Below are 20,334 nucleotides of genomic sequence, written 5' to 3'. Positions count from 1 at the left end.
CTCAGGACTGTGTTGCTTCTTACTCCCCTTGGTTAGGGAACAGGTCTGCCGGGTATCTGCTGTTCTCCCTTGCTTCTCAGGTGCTAGAGGCTTCCTGCCCCTGCCTGTCCCCTCCGGGAGAGATGTGCGTGTGGAGCGGTGATTTCACCAGGTAGAAATTAAAAGGAAAAAAAAAAAAATGAAGTGTAGACTTCGGTTCCCTAACTTGGGCAGTTCTGGCTCAAGGCGCAAGGATCGTGACCTTTAATGGGGAGAGAGAAGTCATCCCTTCACGTCAAAACACTGCGGTGAATTCAGGAACCAACACGCGCAGCCCTTAAGTGGGGCGGCGCGCCCCCCACCGTCGGCCAGGTCCCGGAGACCTTTTCACGCGTGTTTTGGCTCTACCCACGTGGCACCGTCCCTACAGGCCATCCCTCCTCCAAACCCAGCTCAAAGCAGGAAATGCGGGGAGCCATGAGCGCACGTCTCCGCGCGGACGCGCCAGAGAGCGCCCGGCCTGGAAGGAGACGGGCCCGGGGCTTTCCTTTTCTGGAATGAGGAGTGGCCGCTGGGATCGGAGGGACTGAGTCTTGACTTGCCAAGCTCTTAGGGGCTAAATGGGCAGAGAAAGGGACGGGGAAGAGCCTGGAACACCGCTCCTGGGAAGAGACTGGAACAGCTTGGGGTGGGGGGGAAAGGGATACAGCAAGAGAAGCCCATCCCGGTGCCCTTGAGGGTTGGTCAGTCAAGGAAAATTACGGCAGATTTCATCAAGTTCGATTCAAGGTCACATTATATCAAAAGCTCCTCCGGGACTCATCGAAGCACAAAGCGACGCCAAGTCAGGGTAGGCATTCCTAGGGCACCAGAGAAAGGGCGCTGCTTCTTAGGGCCAATAGAAGCCGGCTAAGACTTAGAGAGCATCTGCCCCTCCCCCTGAGGATGCCGGGAGTGTGGGCTGTGCTCCCAGCCTTCCCCACCCCCACCCCCACCCCCTGGCCTGTCTGTTCCCAAGGGGAGAGCCCGAGGCAGGGTCCTGACTGCGCTCCCACCTGACACGGAGAGGAGTGGGCAAGAAGGGGAGTTTCTTCAACTCCAGAGGTTTGGTTCCACCCGGTTTCATTCCGCTGTTACCACGAGGTACTTGGTCCTCTGATTTCTTCTAGATGATGGATCAGGGTGAGTATGTGGAAGCTCCAGCCTTAGATCTGGGGTATGTTTGCTTTAGAGAATTGGAGGGCACCGAGCTCGTCACAATACGGAGGCCCAGACCAGGGGATGGGGGGGGGGGGGGGGCACCGGCTACTTCTTGTGGGCGTGACGCCTTCGGGAATGCCCCTGTTCCCGACTCTTTGGGGTTTTTGATTTTGCTCCAATGGAAAATGAAGAGGCCGATGGTCTGAAAGGTCCTCTCCCAACGGAACTGCGGGCAGGTGGAGAGGCCATCCCAAAGCCAAGGCCGCTGCTCCTGGTAAGGGGCCCGGGGACAGGGGTGCTCTGAGCAAAGGGGGCCATGCCCGGGCCCCCAAACATAGTCTTTCTTGCCGAGGTGTTGGTCCTTCCCAAGACCAAAGGCTTGCTCTGGCTGGCCAGGCCCCGGGTGTTCTGGCTCCAGCCTTTTCCAAAGGGCGTGAGGGCGGCGCCCGTGGTCCCACTTCGCAGTGCTGCGGTGCCGAACGCTCCAGAGTCGGAGCTCCTGTCCGGGGCGGTCACACTGACCCCGGACTCCCCGCAGTCCATAGGGGTCACCAATCCCCCGAAGGCAAAAGGCCGGGGGGCCGTGCTGCCGAACACGGAGCCGGCCGCCCCGCTCCGGAGGGTCTGGGCCGCAGCTCCAAAGCCGTCTGCGCCGGTTTGGCCAAACGGAGACCCCGCCGGAGCGCTGCCCGAGTTTGGCCGGACGCCGCCGGAGGGGGCGGAGGGGACGCGACAGGTGGAGGCGGAGGGCGTCAGACCGCCAGAGGCCGACCGCGCGGTCTTACCGAAGGCTGGCCCAGCCCGGGGCGGGGCGGGGGCTGCCGTTGCCCACGTCCCCGGACCGAAAGGACTAGTGACCCTCGGGCCCGGCGGGGCCGGGGGTGCCCCCTGCTCCTGCCCATCTGGAGCCCCAAGTGCCGGCTGGAGAGGGGCTCCTGGGGAGGGTGGGAAGGGGGGCCTTGAGCCCGCCCCCGAGGGCGCGGGGAGTGCGGAGCCGACGCCAGAGGTTCGGGCCGTTAATGCCGACCGGCTCCCGGCCGCGGGCGCGGAGGCTGGCAGAGGCGGGCGCCGCACATCGGCAGAGCTCTTACGAGGGGGCATCTGCACAGCGCCGGAAAGAACCTGGCTGAAGATGGTGACCGTGTGCACGGCAGGGACGGGGGCACGCGGGTGTGGGGGGAAGATGAAGCTTGTGGCTTGGGAGAAGCAGGCCCTGAAGGCACAGGAGGCCCCGAGAAGGAGCGCGCGGCAGGCAGGGGCGCGGTCAGCCCGGTCCACGGCCCCGCTGAGACCCACCGCGCCGATGTCCACGGGGGGCGGGAAAGGAGACTCTTGGCAAGCGCGGGCCGGGGTGGCGGACACGACGACGGCGGTAGCCTTGAGCAGGCTGCGGAGGAGATGGGGGGGCGCAGGGGGAGCGGGGGGCGAGGCGTGCTCGGAAGAGGAAGGAGCCACCCCGGGCCCGGTTTGACGGGGTCCTCCGCGGCCAAAGACGGGCCTGAAGGTAGGGGCCAAGAGACCCGGGGCTGAAGGTGCCGAGGCGGTGGCCGAAATGCTGGGACGTAAGGAGTCTCCGATCTCGCCGTTGGGCGGGAGCCCCGAAGTGGGCTGTGGCGTGGGGTGGGCAGAAGCTGCCGCAGGAGGCGCAGATGCAGGGGGGAGGAGAGCCCGGCCGCCCAGAAAGGCCACCCTTTGCACGGCGGGCGGTGCGGGGGTGAGGGCCGGCCGCTCCGGGGGCGCGGCGGTCCCGCCGGCCTGAGCCGCGGGGGGTGGCCTGGTGGCGTCCGAGGCTGGCGGCGGGGCGGAAGCAGGGGTCAGACGGAGCCAGGTGGCTGCGGACTCGGAGTCAGAAGAGGGGCGCGGAAGGGGCTCTGGCTGCGAGCAGCCGCGTGAGGGCAGCGGGCTGACTTCCTTCAGGGGCGAGAGCGCCGCAGGGACCGCCCGGCGGCCGGGGGACGGTGGCGAGGCCGCCGGAGGCTCCCGCGTCTCTGCGGAGCTTCCCGCCCGCGGATCCGCGTCCTGGGTTCGAGCTGTGCCTGCACCGGGCGGACCGGGAGACGCGGCAGGCTGAGCGGCGGAGCCCGGCTCGGGGACACAGCGTGTGGGGACCTCGGTCCCGTCCTCTCGGGCTGTACTGCTCCACCGGAGTCCGACTTCGTGCCCCGAGGCCTGGTCCTCGTCAGAGTCCGCATCACCGAGCCCGGGAGGTGGACCCGGGGTCCCAGGGCTGCGCGGCGGCCGCGGAGGCCCCTGACTCTGCGGCTCAGAGCCGCCGGACGCCGCCGGGGACCTGGCCGGTGGCGGTGGCCCTGGAGACGGAGACCGGCGACCCTTTCCTTTCTTTCTCACCGGCCATTCTGGGGGCTGCAGGGCCGCACCGGGCGCCCTTCGCTTCCCGGGCTCGCCGAGCGGTCTGGACGAGCTGTAAGAGCTGCTGATGGCGTTTCTCGGGGAGCGCGGGGGGCCCCCCGAGTGCGCGCGGGCCTCGGGGCTCCGGGAGGGGCAGCCGGGGCCCCCGCTCGCGCTGCCGTCCGGGCCCAGGGAGTCCGGGCTTCTCCTCAGCGGCCCCGGCCGGGGCTCGAAAGACGCGAGGACCCCGTTTCTCAGCAGGGGCCGAAATGCGGACGGCCTGGGGTCCGGGCTCCGCCTGGCGGCCTGCAGGCCCCCGGGACGCGGCGGGTCTTCCCAGCCCGCCCTCCCCTTCGTGCACCCCCGGAGCGCCCGCAGCACCGTCTCCTTTGCGCAGGGGTCCGGGGGCTTCTCGGAGGCCGGGGGCCCAGCGGAGCGGATCGCGCGCGCGGGCCAGGGCTCGGGGGGCGCGATCCTCACGGTGACTAGGCTCCGCCGCGCCCGCGGGTGCCGGAGGGACCAGACGCTGCGCCTGAAGTAGCTGTCCCACCAGTCCGACGGCAGCGGCCCCACGATGGCGTTGCGGGGCCTCTTCATGGGGAAGCGCCTCCAGGCCTCGTCGACCGGGCCCGCGGGGGCCCGGCCGGGCGGCCTCCCGGGGGGCCGGTGCCGCGGCGCGGGGTGGGCGCGGTAGACGCGCTGCACCTGCTCGGTGGCGTGCGCGCGCGCCCGGGCCGGGGACGACGGCGGGGACCCCGGCCTGCCCAGGTAGCCGCCCATGCGGAGCGACGCGGCGGCCGGGCCACCGGGCGGGTTTCGGTTCCCGAGGTCGGAGTCGGCGTTCGCCGCGTTCCCCCGACGGTTGGGACCCTGGCGCGAGGAAAGGGCGAGGCTCTCGGGGCGCTTGCCCGCCCCCCACCCCCCGCCCGCAGGCCCGGCGCCCGGAGGGAAGGGAGGAGGGGACCCCGGGTCGCGCTCCCCGCCGGGGACGGTGCGGCCCGAGCGCACCGAGGCTCGAGCAGCCGGAGTCCAGGGGGCGCGGGATCGGGGTGCGCGGGGACCGCCCTGGAGGCCGCGCTGGCGATCCGCGAGGTGGTTGCCACCTTCTCCTTTCCTCTTTGCAAGACACGTGGGAAGTTTCTTACAAGAAAAAACATAGTCTTACCGTGCCATCCAGCAACCACACTGCTAGGTATTTACCTAAAGGAGCTGAAAAGTTTTGTGCATGCAAAAACCTGCACATGAATGTTGGTAGAAGCTTTATCTCTAGTTGTCAGGAATTGGAAGCAGCCAAGGAGTACTTCGCTAGAGGAATACACCGTGGCACATTCCTACAGTGGAATATCATTCAGCACCAGACAGAAATGAACTATCAAGTCACAAAAAAAGACACGGAGGAACCTTAAGGCTGTATTGCTACGCAAACAAAACCAGTCTGAGAAGGCCACGTGCTGTTTGATTCCCGCTCTATTAAATTCTGGAAAACACAAACCTATAGAGAGTAAAAAGATCGGTGGTTTCGGGAAGTGGGGAAATGGGTGGGGCACAGGGGACTTAATTCTGCGTGAAACCACATCGGTGGTCACAAGATGTTGTGTATTTGGCAAAACCCATAGAATGTAGGACAAAAGAGTGAGCCCGAATATAAACTCTGTACTTTAGTTAATAATAATGTACCAATATTGATTCACCAGTAGTAACCAATGTACCACACCAAGAAGATGTGGATGGGAGGGGAATCGGGAGCGGAAGTAGGGGGAGGAGAGAGTGTAAGGAAACTTCCTGTGCTTTCTCTTCCATTTTTCTGCAAACCTAAAACTGTTCTTAAAAATATAAAGTCTGCTAAGTTTAAAAATTAAAATGGGGGCGCCTGGGGGGGCTCAGTCGGTTTAGCCTCCGACACTTGACTTCAGCTCAGGTCTGATCTCGCGGTTCATGGGTTCGTGGGTTCGAGCCCTGTGTGGGGCTCTTCGCTGGCTGCCGGTGTGGAGCCTGCTTGGGTCTCTCTCTCTCTCTCTCTCTCTCTCTCTCTCTGCCCCTCCCTGCTTGTGCTCTCTTTCTGTCAAAAGTAAATAAATCATTTATTAAAGAAATGAAATTTGCAATGTCTTGGCGCTTGGACTCCAAGCCTCAGCCCTCTTAAAACCGCCTTATGATTTACTTAACACAATAGGTAAATCACAGGTGCGTCGCTGTTTTGTTGTTTAAGCAAGTAACGCAGGCATTCAGCACATTGTCAGTTACGCGGGAAATTAAGGCAATTGTTGACAGTTCTCGTCGGCGAAATTGACAAGCCAAGGTTTAGCGCAGCTCACTTTACCTGTCTGCCCTTGTGCCGGATCCCCTTCCCCGGGATCTGGGGCCAGGGCCTTGGGGTGAACTGAAATTCGTTCCGGGAGAGAGAGACGGGAGGGGTGCGGCCTAGGAGGATGGGGTGGTGGGTCAGGGCCGCTTCCAGAGTGAGGGTGATAGAGACCAAGGCAGACCTGGGGAGAGGGAGGGTGCAGGGGGCCGGGACGGGGGTGGGAGTGGGGAGGGGCAGGCCCTGCGGGCAAAAGTTGCTGGAGAGTAAGGCAGGTTGGGGCAGAAAGCACCGCGGGGCCGGCGCGGCGGCGGCTCAGGCTCTGACCTCTGACGGAAAGATTCTTCTAAAAGGAGTGCCAGTTTCTGTATAGACAATGATGCTACATATATTAAAAAAAAAACGTTTATATGTGTTTCTGGGGGGCGGGGGGGGGGTGCCCATTCTTGGACTCAGGCCGTGAGAACGTGGTAGCTTCAGTTCCTGTCTCCCGGGACGGTATTGCCAGGAAGCCAGGGTGCCGGACCGAAAAGGAAGCCTCGTGACGCAGGCTGCAGCCGAGGGGGACGCGCGTGCGACAGATGTGGGAGATGGGGGGAGGACAGGCCGGAGGAGGGGGCCCAGGTCCCTCAGGAGACGTTGGGGGCCCGCGGGGCCGTGCTCCCTGAGGCTCTAGGATGGGGCTGGTTTTGGGGGTGCGGGAAACACCCCCAGGGGCTGGAAGAGGCAGGTGCTCCCGGAACCTACTGCTGGAGTGAGAGTGCGCCGCTGGGCCGGTGCCCACGGCAGCGGGGAACCCGCGGACCGAGAAGTCCCCGTTCTCGCCCCCAGGCTTCCAGCCCCTCGGGGTCCCACTGGCGCCACCGAAGGAGTCGAGGACGGTTTGCTGCCCCGGCTCCGCCTGACGAGCAGGCGAGGACGCGCTGACACCACTTGCGTAAAGGTCGGAAGCGGGCACACCACGTGTCTGGCCACGCCTAGATTTGTGGCGCGTCTATAAACAACCGCAAAAGAATGGTGAACACACACTAGCAACGCCTCTGGGTGGAAAGGTGGCATCGAGGAGGAGCGATCTGAGGCTTTAAAGCTCCTGGCAGGCTCTGATTTCTCAAGCTGTGTTGTGCAAATCGGTGTATTCGTTTTACTTTATATATTGCATCTGGGGGCTTTGTTTTGTAAGTTTAAATCCAGGTTAGTTAACACATCATGTAATAATGATTTCAGAAATAGAATTTAGTGATTTGTCACTTACATACAACAGCCAGTGCCCACCCCAGCAAGTGCCCCCCTCGATGCCCATCACCCATCTAGCGCCTCCCCGCCCCCAGCAACCCTCAGTTTGTTCTCTGTATTTATGAGTCTCTTACGGTCTGCCTCCCTCTCTGCTTTTATCGTATTTTTCTTTCCCTTCCCCCATGTTCATCCGTTGTGTTGCTCAAATTCCACACATGAGTGAAATCGTATGCTACTTGTCTTTCTCTGGCTGACTTATTTCTATATATTGCATTTTTGGTTTTTTTTAAAATTTTTTTAACATTCATTTATTTTTGAGACAGAGAGCATGAACAGGGGATGGTCAGAGAAAGAGGGAGACACAGAATCTGAAACAGGCTCCAGGCTCTGAGCTGTCAGCACAGAGCCCGACGCGGGGCTCGAACCCCACGGACCGCGAGATCATGACCTGAGTCGAAGTCGGACGCTTAACCGACTGAGCCACCCAGGCGCCCCTATATATTGCATTTTTGAATGGGTATGTGGTTTTATGCAGTCTACTTTCCACACTGGAATATAGTGTATCCGGGTCAATCTTATGCGGTTGAAAGCAATTAAGTTACAGTAAAAAAAAAATTTTTTTTTTTTAATCTTAAGTATCTTGTATGTACCCACTAACAGAGGGACTAGGGATTCTATTAAAGTTTGGGGGTTTAGCTCCTTGGACAGAACACGGCGTTTCAGATCGCTTTCTAAGAAAACTTCAGAGATATGAACCCACGCTGAACGTTTTGCTCTCACGGCAGCGTCCGAAGGGGGAAAAACTTGTCTGGGAAGCGGCAAGAAGGCCCGCGTGAAAGCCGCGTGGCGGTTCCCTCTGTCTGCCGGCTGAAGTTCAGAAGTGACTCCCCTCCGCGGCGGAGCCCCGCAGCCCCGGGGCACCCAACAGAAGGTTCCACGCACCGTGGGCGTTGACGACAGCACGTGGGCCCAGGTGTTGGCGGGGCGACGGTAAGGAACGAGTCCACGCGACGTGCCAGGGGGGCGCGGCCTCCGGGAGAGCGAGCCGAGCAGGGCACGCCCGGCAGAGGGCGCTCGCGGAGGGCGGCGGGGGCAGAGGGGCGGGGCCTTCGCTTGAAGCGGCGCCGCTGTCCCGGCCTCCCGGCGCAGCGCGGGGAGCCTCGGCCTGCGATCGCCGGCCCCGGAAGCTTCCTTCGGCGAGGATTCCGCGAAGCCTCCCGCTCTGAGAACGTGAGGGAGGTTTGCAGATTCCTGCAGGCGTTTCCTGTTCTCACTTAGCGCCCGCTTCGGGGGACAGAAGGGCCCTGCGTTGCTTCAGCGCCTTTCCGGTCGTCTTCTCGAAACCCCTCCTGTTTTCCCACCGGAAGGCCCCGCGCTGTCTCTTTGGTCGCCAAACACGACTCTTGGTCTTTTTGTTTTCTCTTCATCCCCCCCCGCTCCCTTCCCTTATGCCTCTTTTCCTCGTCTGCTCCTTCTGTCCCCGAGCAGCGCTCGGCAGGACGGATCCGGGAGGCGGACTAGTCGCCTGGCATCGGTTCAGTCCCCGCGGCATCTTCGCCCGGTGGCCCTGGGCGAGACTCTCTGCCTGTCCTCGTCTGTCAAGTAGGAGCGGTCCCCGTTCGGCCCTCGGAGGAGTTTGTGAGAATAAACTAAAGTGAGTCTCTGTGAAGCATTAGAACGCGGCTTTATACGGAGTAAGCGCTGAACAAGTGTTTATCGAATTCGTAAGTCGTCTTCTCTTACCTTTATGGTAAACTTCCTGCATTCAAGGCCATCTCAGCGTCTTTTTCCACGTTCACGTTGCTTTTAACATTCCTCTCACATTTTAAATACATTCTGGCATTGATTATTTTGCTTCTGCTTTAGTTAATTCCGTTCATGACTTCCCTCTACTGTTTTTTGTTTTTTTATTCCTCCCCTCTTCCTTCTCTGTATTTCATACATGAAGCGACTTTCTTAAGAGGTCCAATTCCCAGGAGGCGGTTAAGCATCTGACTCTGGATCTCCGCTCTTGGTCTCGCTGTGTGGGTTGGGGCTCCGCGCTGCGCTGGGCGTGGAGACTGCTTAAAATAAAAACAAAAGACAAAATATCCGAGTCTCAATCCCCTTTGCTGGGTAACCTCTTGTCTTCTGTTATAACTTCTCTTGCTTTTTTTTTTTTTCCTGCCTTATATTTTATTCATCGTTATTACAGTCCCTTTCTTTCGCATTTAAGATGCTTTGCATACGTTCCAGACGTTCTACATATTTTCTTTATGCTTTTTGCAACCACTTATGTACCAAGCTCTTCTCCTTTTTCCTGGGACTCACTCTCTATCGTTCTGCAAGTGGCTTTTGATTTTCTCTGATTTCACCAGTGGATGTGTGTAGCTTTTATTCCTGTTTCTCCCGGGAGCCTTTCAAAATTTCTTTACAAAAAGCTCTTCAAAGTCTAGCATTCTCCTTTCATCTCATGTTGTAGCCCCGTGGAGCATCAGTACTCTCGTTACCATAGCAACTGTCTCTTGTCTTCCACTTTGCTGCCGCTGGTTTACACATTTCATTTTTATTTTCTCTTTCTTCATTCTTAGTCCTCTTTCCACGGATCCCCTTAATTTCCTCTTTCCCTTCTTTATTTTTGCTCATCCTCTTATTAAATGTGTTCTCTTGGGTTTTTTTTTTGTTTGTTTTCCATTATTTTTAAATCCTTGTATGTCAATCAAGATTTCCAGTATTGTTTTAATAATGCCTTTAATTATTCTTTTAGCTTTTAATATCTGTACGTATATAGTTGTCTAGAAACCCAGCCATTCTTTTTTTTTATCCATTATCTTTGCGCCTTGCCTGTTTGCTTAATCTTTTCTTTGTTTCTGGGGCTTCTCTTTAATGTTTTAGGTCTTCTTGATGCAAACCTCATGCTGGTTTACACACCTCTACTTTCGCATTGTTGTGATCACTGTATTTTCTTCTTCCTCAGCTTGTCTTTGTAGGATTGGTCAGGGTTCACCAGAGAAACGGAACAAAGGGCATCTGGAGAGGGTGAGACGGAGAGAGAAATTTTAGGGAACTGGCTCACCCCGCGGTGGGGACTGACAAGTCCCAGTTCTGCAGGAACCGCAGGGAAGAGTTGTCACAGTTCCAGCCCAAGGGCAGTCTGGGGCAGAATTTTGTTACTGATTGGATGACACCCACCACATTCTGTAGGGAGGGTATCCCGATTTGCCCCAAATCTACTGATTTAAATATTAGTCTCATCTAAAAAATACCTTCAAGTAATATCCAGACTGGTGCTTTACCAAATTAATACCTGGACACAGGTCGCTTAGACAAGTCAACACCTCAAATTAACCGCCCTCCCCCCTTCCAAGCTCTCTCCCTGTGAACGTTCCTCTTCAGTCTCCTTCTTCTCGGGGCTCAGGACCCGTCCTCTGCTTGTCCCCTCTGCCCTCGCTTTCCCCAGAGCAGCTTTGCATAGTGTGCCTTTCTAAACGCTTTCAACAGATGCCACCCAGAATGGCACCCCAACCGGAGGGGGGGGGCGCTTGCAAAACCAAGGTGGCTGAGCCATTCCCTCCCAGAGCCACCAAGCAGGTCGCGACACAAAATGACAAACTCGAAGCCTGCTGTCTGCATTGTACACACCCCCTCCCCTTCCCTCCGACAAGCCACACCACGACCACAGCCTGCCGTCTCCACGGTCATGGAACTGGACGGTGGGCGGACAGACGCCCGTTCCTGTGAGTTTTCTCGTTCGTCTCAGAGTTCCAGAACAGTTGCTTCTGTTCCTTGTGGCCGGCTTATTGGTTGCCCCCGTGGAGGGAGGGATTCTGGGAGCCCCTACTCTGGCACTTTCTTGACGTCCTGTGTGTTCACCGGTCAAGGACGTTTCTTGCAGGCACGTTACAATTGGCTCTTGCTTTTTTTTTTTTTTTTTTTATCCTGCCTGACAACATGCAGCTTTTAATTTGTTTTTCTCCCCCGACACGCCCCTTTTTGACCATATTCCGATTGAGTTTTTTAATGTTTGTGTTGAGAGAGAGAAAGAGAGAGACAGCACGAGTGGGGGAGGGGCAGAGAGACAGGAGATTCCAGGCAGGCTCCCCGCTGTGAGCCCAGTGCCCAGCGTAGGGCTCAAACTCACTAAACCATGAATGAGATCATGACCTGAGTGGAGATCAAGATCGGATGCTTAACCGACTGAGCCACCCAAGCGGTCCAATAGCCTGATTAATTTTAAGCAAGAATGTGATGCCATCAGACAGAATGTAATTATTTTCCACATAATAAATATGTTGAGGTGTGCCTGGGTGGCTCAGTCGGTTAAGCGTCCGACTTCGGCTCAGGTCATGATCTCCCAGTTTGTGGGTTCGAGCCCCGCGTCTGCTGACAGCTCGGAGCCTGGAGCCTGCTTCGGATTCTGTGTCTCCCTCTCTCTCTGCCCCTCCCCTGCTCACGCTCTGTCTCTCTCTCCTTCAAAAATAAATAAACATCAAAAAAAAAAAAAACTTAAAAAAAAAGTTTGGAAGAACGAGCCAGGAAAGGAGGGATATAGTGCTTATTTGTAGGAAATAGAATCAGCATGACATTTCTTCCCCCTATGAAGGGGGAGTTGTAAAAAAATATATTTAAATGATGCCACTTTCAGCTCTAAACTCAATTAATGCTCCTGCCCGAGAGAGGAGAAACAAATTTGGAGTGTGAAATCGTGAGTAGCGTTTGGCAAATGTGTATGCGGTCAGTAGTTTGGAATTCGGGAGGAAGGTCTTGGCCAGAAACCATCACTCGGATAACAATGAGTCGTTGCAAGTTCCTACATGTTACAGGATTGTCCAAACTCCTTAAGACTCTCCGCGTGTAGTTTCTTTTGCTTTAGATGTTGAAGATACATATTTTTGAAGATTTCATTTTTGAGGAATCTCTACATCCTGCGTGGGGCTTGAACCCACAACCCCAAGATCGAGTCGTACGCTCCACCGACTGAGCCCGCGTGCTGGGCATTGAGGATGGTTAAGTTGAGGTTGAAATCGTGGGAGCGAATGGGATTGCTAGGAAAGAGCGCGGAGTGAGGGCAGAACCCACGAGAAACGCGGAGGTGCAGGGATCGGAAAACAGGGCTGCGGGGGGGGGGGGGGGGGGAAGGTCAGAAAAGGAAGCTGAATGAGAAACGGGACCGCAGAAGACGCGGAGTAGCAAGGACGTGGGAGCGGTCAGTGGTGACCAGCCGTTCAGCCTTCTGCCAAGAGTTTTACATCTACCTTGTGAAGAAAAGGAGAGGTCTACAATTTCTAGGTCAGTGTCAGGAGAAGGGCTGTTTGTTAATTAAACGACAGAGACTTTGTCGTTTCTGTTGGGTGGCTGGAAAGCGAATTCGTCTGGTACCTTAATGAATACAGCTGATCCCTTTAGCCACCTCCGTGGGACCCTCACGGCATCTGTAAACGTGAGAAATGTGTTCTCTAAGCAAAGGAAATTTGTCGTCACAAGCAAAATTAGCATTTTAACCGCAGAAACTACTCAGGAGTTTTACCTGTGTGGTCTAAATGTGTTTTATGATTCGTAACGCAGCAGCGTGCGGTAATTATTCTGAAAAGTGAATTCTATACGTGTACTACCATTTTTTTAAGTTTTTAAAAAAATGTTTATTTATTTTTGAGAGAGAGAGAGAGAGAGTGGGGGAGGGGCAGAGAGAGAGGGAGACACAGAATCCGAAGCAGGCTCCAGGCTCCGAGCTGTCAGCACAGAGCCGGACGCGGGGCTCGAACCCACCAACCGTGAGATCACGACCTGAGCTGAGATCCAGAGTCAGACGTCCAACCGACTGAGCCACCCAGATGCCCCACCTGTACTACTGTTGTCCATAAAAGGGACAAAATATTTAAAATTAAAGGTTAGAATTAAAAAAAAAAACAATATTGGAATTTGAAGAAAAAATGCCTTTTGTGATATTCTACATTGTCCTTATTTTTTCTTTCTTTCTTTCTTTTTTGCTTTTTGCAGAATTGTCTTTAAAGTAGAACAGACCCCTCCTGGAAAATGACCCAGAACAAGGATCAAGGTGTGCACGCGAAGCTGAACTGGTCCATACAGAGAAACGCTCCTCCAGGAGTGTGAACGGGGCATGACACGGAGCCTCTGGAGACGGCACAGATGTGCTATGGATCCCTGAACATTCGTTCTAGGGCCCCCGCGACTGCTGTCATACTGGAAATAGATTTATGTGGCCCTTTAAGTGACGCTGCCTCCGTCAAACAATCATGCAAGTTTTCTTTTCAACTGACGTAATTTAATTTGGGGGGTTTTAATTACCTTTCAAACTGGCATTGGGCGCCCGGGGGGCTTCCTGCTCTTCGTTGTATATCTGCACGTCGCATTCATGCGACCTCATCAGAAAAAGCCCTTAGATGCGATTCTCGTTCATCTAACTTTGGCTGATGTGACGACAGCCACCTTCAGGGGCGTCCCGTATATAACGTCCCCCTTCGGAGTCAGGGATGTTTTGGAGGCTGTCCAAAACATTTGTAAAGCTGTGCTGTGCATTCACAGAGTGACGCGGGGTGTTTGCATATGTGCTGCTTCTCTCCTGAGCAGTTTTCAGGCCCTTGTCATCAGCCCTGCTTGCTCCAGGTGGGCACGGCTCAAGTCCAAGATCTACGCACAAATCCTGCCCCTGTTGGTTTACTCCTGGGCCAGCAAGGTGCTAAGCAACACGTGGGTCATCATAAGCACTGTGGTCACAGGCAACTCCGCTGGGGTCGGACCCGTATATTCCCCGAAGTTCTGTAAAACAAGGCGGTTCGCGTACCATCAGGCAATGTTGTTGCGAACTGTCATGTTTATGCAAGACTTCTTCTTTTTGTTCCTCACGATTTGGACCAGTTTCTACATGGTGACCGTCCTGTTCAGGCACCACAAGACAGCCCTGCGGATTCACGGTACCAGCCTCTCGCCACGATCTTTTCCCCGAAACAAAAGCCACCCACGTCGCCTTCTGGCTAGTAAGCTGCTTTGTTTTCTTTTACGGGGCTAACACGTGTCTTTCCATTTATATGGGCTCTTTCTACGAGAAAAACCTGATGCCGGAGAGGGAGAGCATCACTAGTTTTCTCTCGTCTTGTTACCCAATGGTCTGTGCTTTGATCTTGATTAAATATGATAATAGGGTTTCCAGATATGCCTGTGCCTTTTCAAATATGATCCTTTTCCCTTGCTCACAACTGGGATTTCTACTGCATCTAAAAAATACTGATAAAAATTGTTTTAATTGCAAGAGAACACGGTGTTAGAATTGGTATGATTTTAAAAGTTTACCTATGTCAAGGAGCGCCTGAGTGGCTCAGTGGGTTAAGCGTCTGACTTTGGCTCAGGTCATGATCTCATGGTTTGTGAGTTCGAGCCCTGTGTCGTGCTCTGTGCTGACAGCTCAGAGCCTGGAGCCTGCTTTGGATTCTGTGTCACCCTCTGTCTGCCCCTCTGCCACTTGCTCTCTGTCTCAAAAATAAGTAAACGTTAAAAAAATATTTTAATAAAAATTTATTCATATTGAGAGAGAGAGAGCAAGCAGGGGAGGGGCACAGAGAAAGGGAGAGAGAGAGTCCCAAGCAGGCTCTGTACTGTCAGTGTGGAGCCCGACTCAGGACTCCATCCCACAGGGCTCGATCCCATAAACAGTGAGATCATGACCTGAGCTGAAACCAAGAGTCCAACGCTTAACCATGCCACCCAGGCGCCCCTAGAATTATTATGAGTATTAGACAGCAGTCTCGATTACATCTAGGTAAAAAATTTGAGAAATATGAATCCATTTTGATTCAATCTATGAAAATCTCTTCAAGAATAAAAGAGCACATTGTGGATGAATACGTACAATATAACGTACATATAAATTCTAAAAACGTGGAAAATTATATCAATAAAAAATTACAATGCAGTAAAAATAAAGAAATGTAATTAATGGTAAAAATCAAATTCAAGAGAGTGTTATCTTTTTTTAAATTTTTTGATGTTTTTATTTATTTTTGAGACAGAGAGAGACAGAGCATGAGCAGGGGAGGGGCAAAGAGAGGGAGACACAGAAGCAGAAGCAGGCTCCAGGCTCTGAGCTGTCAGCACAGAGCCCGACGCAGGGCTCGAACTCACGAGCTGTGAGATCATGACCTGAGCTGAAGTCAGACGCCCAACTGACTGAGCCGCCCCGGTGCCCCCAAGAGAGTGTTATCTTTAAGGGGTTTGGTAGAAGATGCAAAAAGTTGGGAACCACATTTTCATTTGTAATATTTTGTTTCTAGATTGGGCTATGTATCTATTATTAACATTTGTATGTGCCCAAGATGTCCTATAAATACATTTTTAAATAAGCAGATTAGTTCTCATTTTCATACTGTCTTGTAAATCATTTATTTGCACACATTTTGCATTAGATTTATAGAGTTGGTTAGATTTATGATTTCCAGAAGAAATCATGGAACAGATTTCTAGTTCCACGTGTAGTATATCCTCTCACTGAATATTCCTAATCTAAGTGACATTAAATTTAAAATTTTTCCTAAAATTATAAAATACTTTATGATCTAGTAGGAACTAAAAAGCTAACATCCAAGAAAGAAAATCATTTCTGGGCATAACTGACTAGCTTTTCATCAACTCTCCCACTAAGGATTATTAGAACAGGGTGAGAGGAATGTACGTATATTATATATATAGTTACACACGCACGCACCCCCATATAATATTATATGTATAGTTACATACACACGCCCCTATATATATTATCTTATATATATAGTTACACACATGCACCTCCCATATACATTATGTACATAGTTACATATACACGCACCCCCATATGTATATTATATATATGTATATATATATACATATATATATAGTTACATACACACACATAGGGTGTGCGTGTGTGTGTATGTGACTTGAAGCCATTGGAGACATAAATCTTACCAAAGTGGGCAGACCTCTATTCAGAAAGCAATAAAACATTGTCAAGAGACTGTGAAGAAAACCTGATTAATAATATCCTGTGTTTATTGAATCAAAGAATCAGTATTGTAAAATTGTACTTCTCCTTAAAATGATTGGTTATAAAGTCAATGCAATTACAATTAAAAGACAGTATTGTGAAAATTGACAAGCTCATTCTATACTTGGAATGGAAATATAAAATCCAATACTCTGTTGAAAAAAAAAACAAAATGAGAGGATGTACACAGACAGATATCAAGGCTTATCGAATGCCATGGTAGGACAGTATGCTAAAAATAGACCAGTGCAATCAGTGTCCAGAAACAGAATCAAACATTTGTAGACACAATTTATGAAAAAGATTGCACTATATAGCAGTGGGGGAATGAATGGTTTTTCAATAAACAATACTGAAAAGATAAATCCTGTCCTCTATATCACATAAACAAAAATCAATACCGTATTAATCTTAGACTTAAATACGAAGGGTGAAACGAAGCTTCTAGAAGCTAACATACAGGGATATCTTCACGAGCATGGAGTAGGCAAAGATTCCGTAAACAGAAAACTGAGTGGCACGCCCATAAAGGAAAATATTGATATTCTGGGTTAAATTGAAATTAGGAAATTCTCTACGTCAAAAGACGTCGTTAAGAGAGTTGATAGCCAAACTGTAATGTGGGAAACGATATTTCCAGCACATCTGACTGACACAAGTCTTTTATCCACAATACGTAAACAACACCCACAAATCAATAATAAACGTACAGACAACCCGGTAGAAAAAGCACAAAAATTTGAAAAGGCTTTTTAGCAAAATAAAAGTACGCAGAAAGCCCCTAAGCGTATTAAAATATGCTTGGCTTCATTATTAATCAAGGCAATGCAAATTAAGATGTTTGAGTTGCAGCCATACACCTAGCAGAATGGCAAAATCAAAGAGTGTAAATTGTTACAACTTTGGGAGTCTGTTGGGCAACATTTTATAGTGTTGGAGCTGTCAACGAATCTCATTGATCCAACATTCCGCCTCTGTATATAGACTCAGACCCCGACATATACAAAAATGTTCCTTTTTTTGGTTTTTTACTTGTAGTCGTCCCAAATAGATAAGTTGTGTAATATACGTAAGATGGAATACTTTCCTGCCATGAAAATGAAGACGCTATTGCTACATTCAATAGCATAGATTACTTTACAGGCGTAATTGAATTAAAAAAAGCCAGACACAGGGGCGCCTGGGTGGCGCAGTCGGTTAAGCGTCCGACTTCAGCCAGGTCACGATCTCGCGGTCCGTGAGTTCGAGCCCCGCGTCAGACTCTGGGCTGATGGCTCAGAGCCTGGAGCCTGTTTCCGATTCTGTGTCTCCCTCTCTCTCTGCCCCTCCCCCGTTCATGCTCTGTCTCTCTCTGTCCCAAAAATAAATAAACGTTGGAAAAAAAAAAAAGTTTAAGAAAGCCAGACACAAAGGAGCATAGACAAGAGGACTCGACTGACATATATTTTAAGGACAGTGGAAACTAAACTCTGGTGTTAGAAGTTAGAGCGGTGGTTACTTTTTGGAGGAAAGTGCCTGACAGGTGGCCTCGCGGTCGTCTCTGAGGTGCTGGTAATATTGTATTTCTTGATCCGGAGGCACCTGGATGACTCCGCTGGTGGAGTGTGTGACGCTTGACCTCAGGGTCGTGAGTTTGAGCCCCACGTTGGTGGTGGGACCTGCTTTAAAAAAAAATGTTGTTTCTTGATCTAGATGGCGGTTCCTCGCGGGTTTTCTGCGTGAAAATTTATTTACCGCCATCCATATGAATTGTGTGATTTAAAATATTATAAGCCAATTCTTTAAAAGCTTAAGGACTGTTATGAATCAATACATATGTTACAAATCCGTTCTTTGAGAGTTCATTTTAGAAAATGAAAATAATAAAACGTTGCAGAGACCTAAGGGACATGTGAAAATGGAATCTAAAAGGAAAAACACAGAGCAGGAGAGCACCTAGGGCGCCACGTTGCTTTTGCTTTTAAGGCTCTTACTCCTGGAGGCAAAATTGCATTTCTATTTTGGCAGCTTCTAAATTGAGGCAAGGCGACGTCATTGGGATCTGTTGCAAATAGAGGATCACTCTGTGTTATCGCACGTCCCTCCTGGTACGCGTTCATCTAACGATGACCTAGAAACAAAACTCAGCCCCCACTCCCAGTGCACTGCAGGAACAATGGTCTTGTCGCTCTGGGAGCTGTGGAGTGGAAGAGATGGAAAACATCCTCACTACTAAGACGTCAAAGCCCCAAAGCGGGCCTCTGAGCGGACAGGCCTCCTAGATGCAGTTCCCAAGTAGTTCAGGGAGCCGCAAGTCACAAACAGAGTTTGAGGTTTGTATTACTGACCTATTACTGGAACAATTCCACATTTAGTAGTTGAAACAATCAACAAGCACTTATCTCCTGAGGTCTGTAGGTTGGAAGTCCAGGAGTGTCCTTTCTGGGTGGTTGCAGCTCACGGTCCCTCCTAAGGTTGCCGACAAGATGCCAGCTAGAGCTCCAACCATCTTACAGCGTGACTCTGGCAGGAGGGTCCCGTGCCAAACTCTCCCAAGGGTACTGGTCGGGGGACTCGCTTCCTCCCCACATGGGCCTCTTCCTGGGGCTGCTCAGGACATGGCACCTGGCTTCCCCGAGAGCCACAACCACCTCTGTGTTTGGCCACAAAAGACCAACCCTGAAACGATGGTGTAGGAGCTATACAAGGGCAAGAATATTAAGAGGTAAAGATCATTGGGGTCATCTTAGAGGCTGCCTCCAGAGTCTGGCCTCTGGCCAGTGATCTACGACACTCCCTTATGCAAAACACACTCACCAGGTCCCGAGAGGCCCCAGAGGTCCCAGAATTTAGCCTTTAAATCAAATCCATGGGTATGAAGTCCCTTGGGTACGGTACCTTGAACATATTCCTTCAGGTACAAAGAAAGGAACCTTGCGCCTCAAAGGAGAAAATACTCTCTTACTTGGAGGAGGCTTTGGACCTTTGACTCTAGAATTAAAAGTCTCTGGCTCTACCAACCAAGCCCCATAGGCCCCCAGGAAGTAGCTTTTATTCATATACAGAAATGGTTTCAGCAAATATCGCTGCTATTGATGAGTATTGTAAATACGTTCTTGGACTCAGGGAAGACTGTTGAAGAAACAGGTTCAAGTCCACGGGATCAATTCACGGAGCAGAAGTGTATTCAGGTATCCTGAGTGCTACGTCGTAGTCACTGGTGAGCTGTTCTACGTTGTTTGTACCGTGTCTGAGAAGCCATTCCGGTTTACGTAGAAGGAAGTAGATAGCATCGACACAACAACCCTTGCTTACTGACATAGAGTTTGTAAGGGTGAGACTCAAAAGTGGAACTAATTGATTGTCTTTGGAATATATTTAGTAACACTTATCATGGTCACTGGTCTTCTCTGGATGACCAAGAAAAAACAAAACTAATGACAAATTAGGAGAAGGGGAAAGCAATCAGTAGAGAGCAATGGTTGGAATTATTACTACATTTTGCCAAATATTTATTGATGTAAAAAAAAAAAATGAAGCATCCAGGGAAGGGAATGTCCTGGCAAATGTGACCCTGCTTTGTGCCCTGAACTTCACTAGTTTGGGGATGATTTTACCTTCTAAACTACTTTTTGCCCTCATGTACTTTTTAAACAAATACCTAACGTTTTTCATCAGATATGCGTGAAGACTGTAATGACTGGCATATCGTAAACTTTTCACTGTTTTTTGAAGTCTGGCATCACACTCCTTTCTCACATTAAATGGAGTCTAAAAACCATAGTGATTGACTACCGGCCAAAATCCCTTTAAAAAATAGAAAAACATGCCCTTCTATGAAGGGAAATTTTATATTCGATTCTCTTTCTCCTTGAATGAGTTTATGCAGATCTTATGTATATTTATGTATATTTTATGTATATAAAAGATTTTTGTCTATAATGTATACATTATGCAGATTTTATGTATATAATGTATATTTCCTTAAAGTCCTCCTTTGCTCATGCTGTTACACTAGCCTGCACTAAATGTAAGAATAAATATCACAATCTGCAACTTTGCTGTTTGATAGGACCACACATCTGTATCATAATTAATTCTTTTGGTTTGAGTTATATTTGCACTTATGCAACGCAATCAAAACATCACCGGTAGATATTAGCACATTTGGAAATCCCTTTGCTGGAAGATATGGCAGCAGTAAATATGGAGTTTGTCACGTTCTCCATGAAATCTCGGAGCATATATAAGACCACCTTAACTGAAGGAGTATTTCCCA

The 20,334-nt window shown here is 51.4% G+C and overlaps 2 protein-coding genes and 1 long non-coding RNA gene across 3 annotated transcripts in view; 1 reads left to right on the top strand and 2 right to left on the bottom strand.

The window, feature by feature from the left end:
• Window positions 1–20,334, bottom strand: part of LOC147580609 (histone H2B type 1-C/E/F/G/I) — a 505,297-nt gene that overhangs the window by 141,454 nt on the left and 343,509 nt on the right. The gene's annotated exons all lie outside the window — the stretch shown is intronic.
• POM121L2 (POM121 transmembrane nucleoporin like 2) lies at window positions 1,183–7,130 on the bottom strand. The gene is made up of 4 exons (XM_086705988.1): window positions 7,083–7,130; window positions 6,328–6,824; window positions 5,849–6,014; window positions 1,183–4,668 (listed from the first exon to the last, which is right to left on the bottom strand). The coding sequence occupies exons 1-4, from the start codon at window positions 7,128–7,130 to the stop codon at window positions 1,285–1,287; spliced, it is 4,095 nt and encodes a 1,364-aa protein (XP_086562114.1). The 3' UTR covers window positions 1,183–1,284.
• Window positions 8,204–13,271, top strand: LOC147580628 (uncharacterized). Its single transcript, XR_015250945.1, has 2 exons — window positions 8,204–8,787; window positions 13,040–13,271. It is a non-coding gene; the product is annotated as an uncharacterized LOC147580628 (long non-coding RNA).

The sequence above is a fragment of the Puma concolor genome, chromosome B2 (assembly GCF_028749965.1).
Source record: "Puma concolor isolate L17-30 chromosome B2, mPumCon1.1.hap2, whole genome shotgun sequence".
Taxonomy (NCBI): domain Eukaryota; kingdom Metazoa; phylum Chordata; class Mammalia; order Carnivora; family Felidae; genus Puma; species Puma concolor.
Note: the sequence above shows the minus strand (reverse complement) of the source record. Positions and strands in the feature narration are given on the sequence as shown.

What these genes read in the sequence shown, in the direction of transcription:
- POM121L2 (XM_086705988.1), bottom strand. Translation starts at nt 7,130, where the DNA reads ATGGGCATCGAGGGGGGCACTTGCTGGGGTGGGCACTGGCTGTTGTAT. An exon ending in GTGGGCACTGGCTGTTGTAT is followed by an intron (nt 6,825 to 7,082) that starts GTAAGTGACAAA and finishes GGTTGTTTATAG; the next exon opens with ACGCGCCACAAATCTAGGCG. An exon ending in TCCGGCACAAGGGCAGACAG is followed by an intron (nt 4,669 to 5,848) that starts GTAAAGTGAGCT and finishes TTTTCTTGTAAG; the next exon opens with AAACTTCCCACGTGTCTTGC.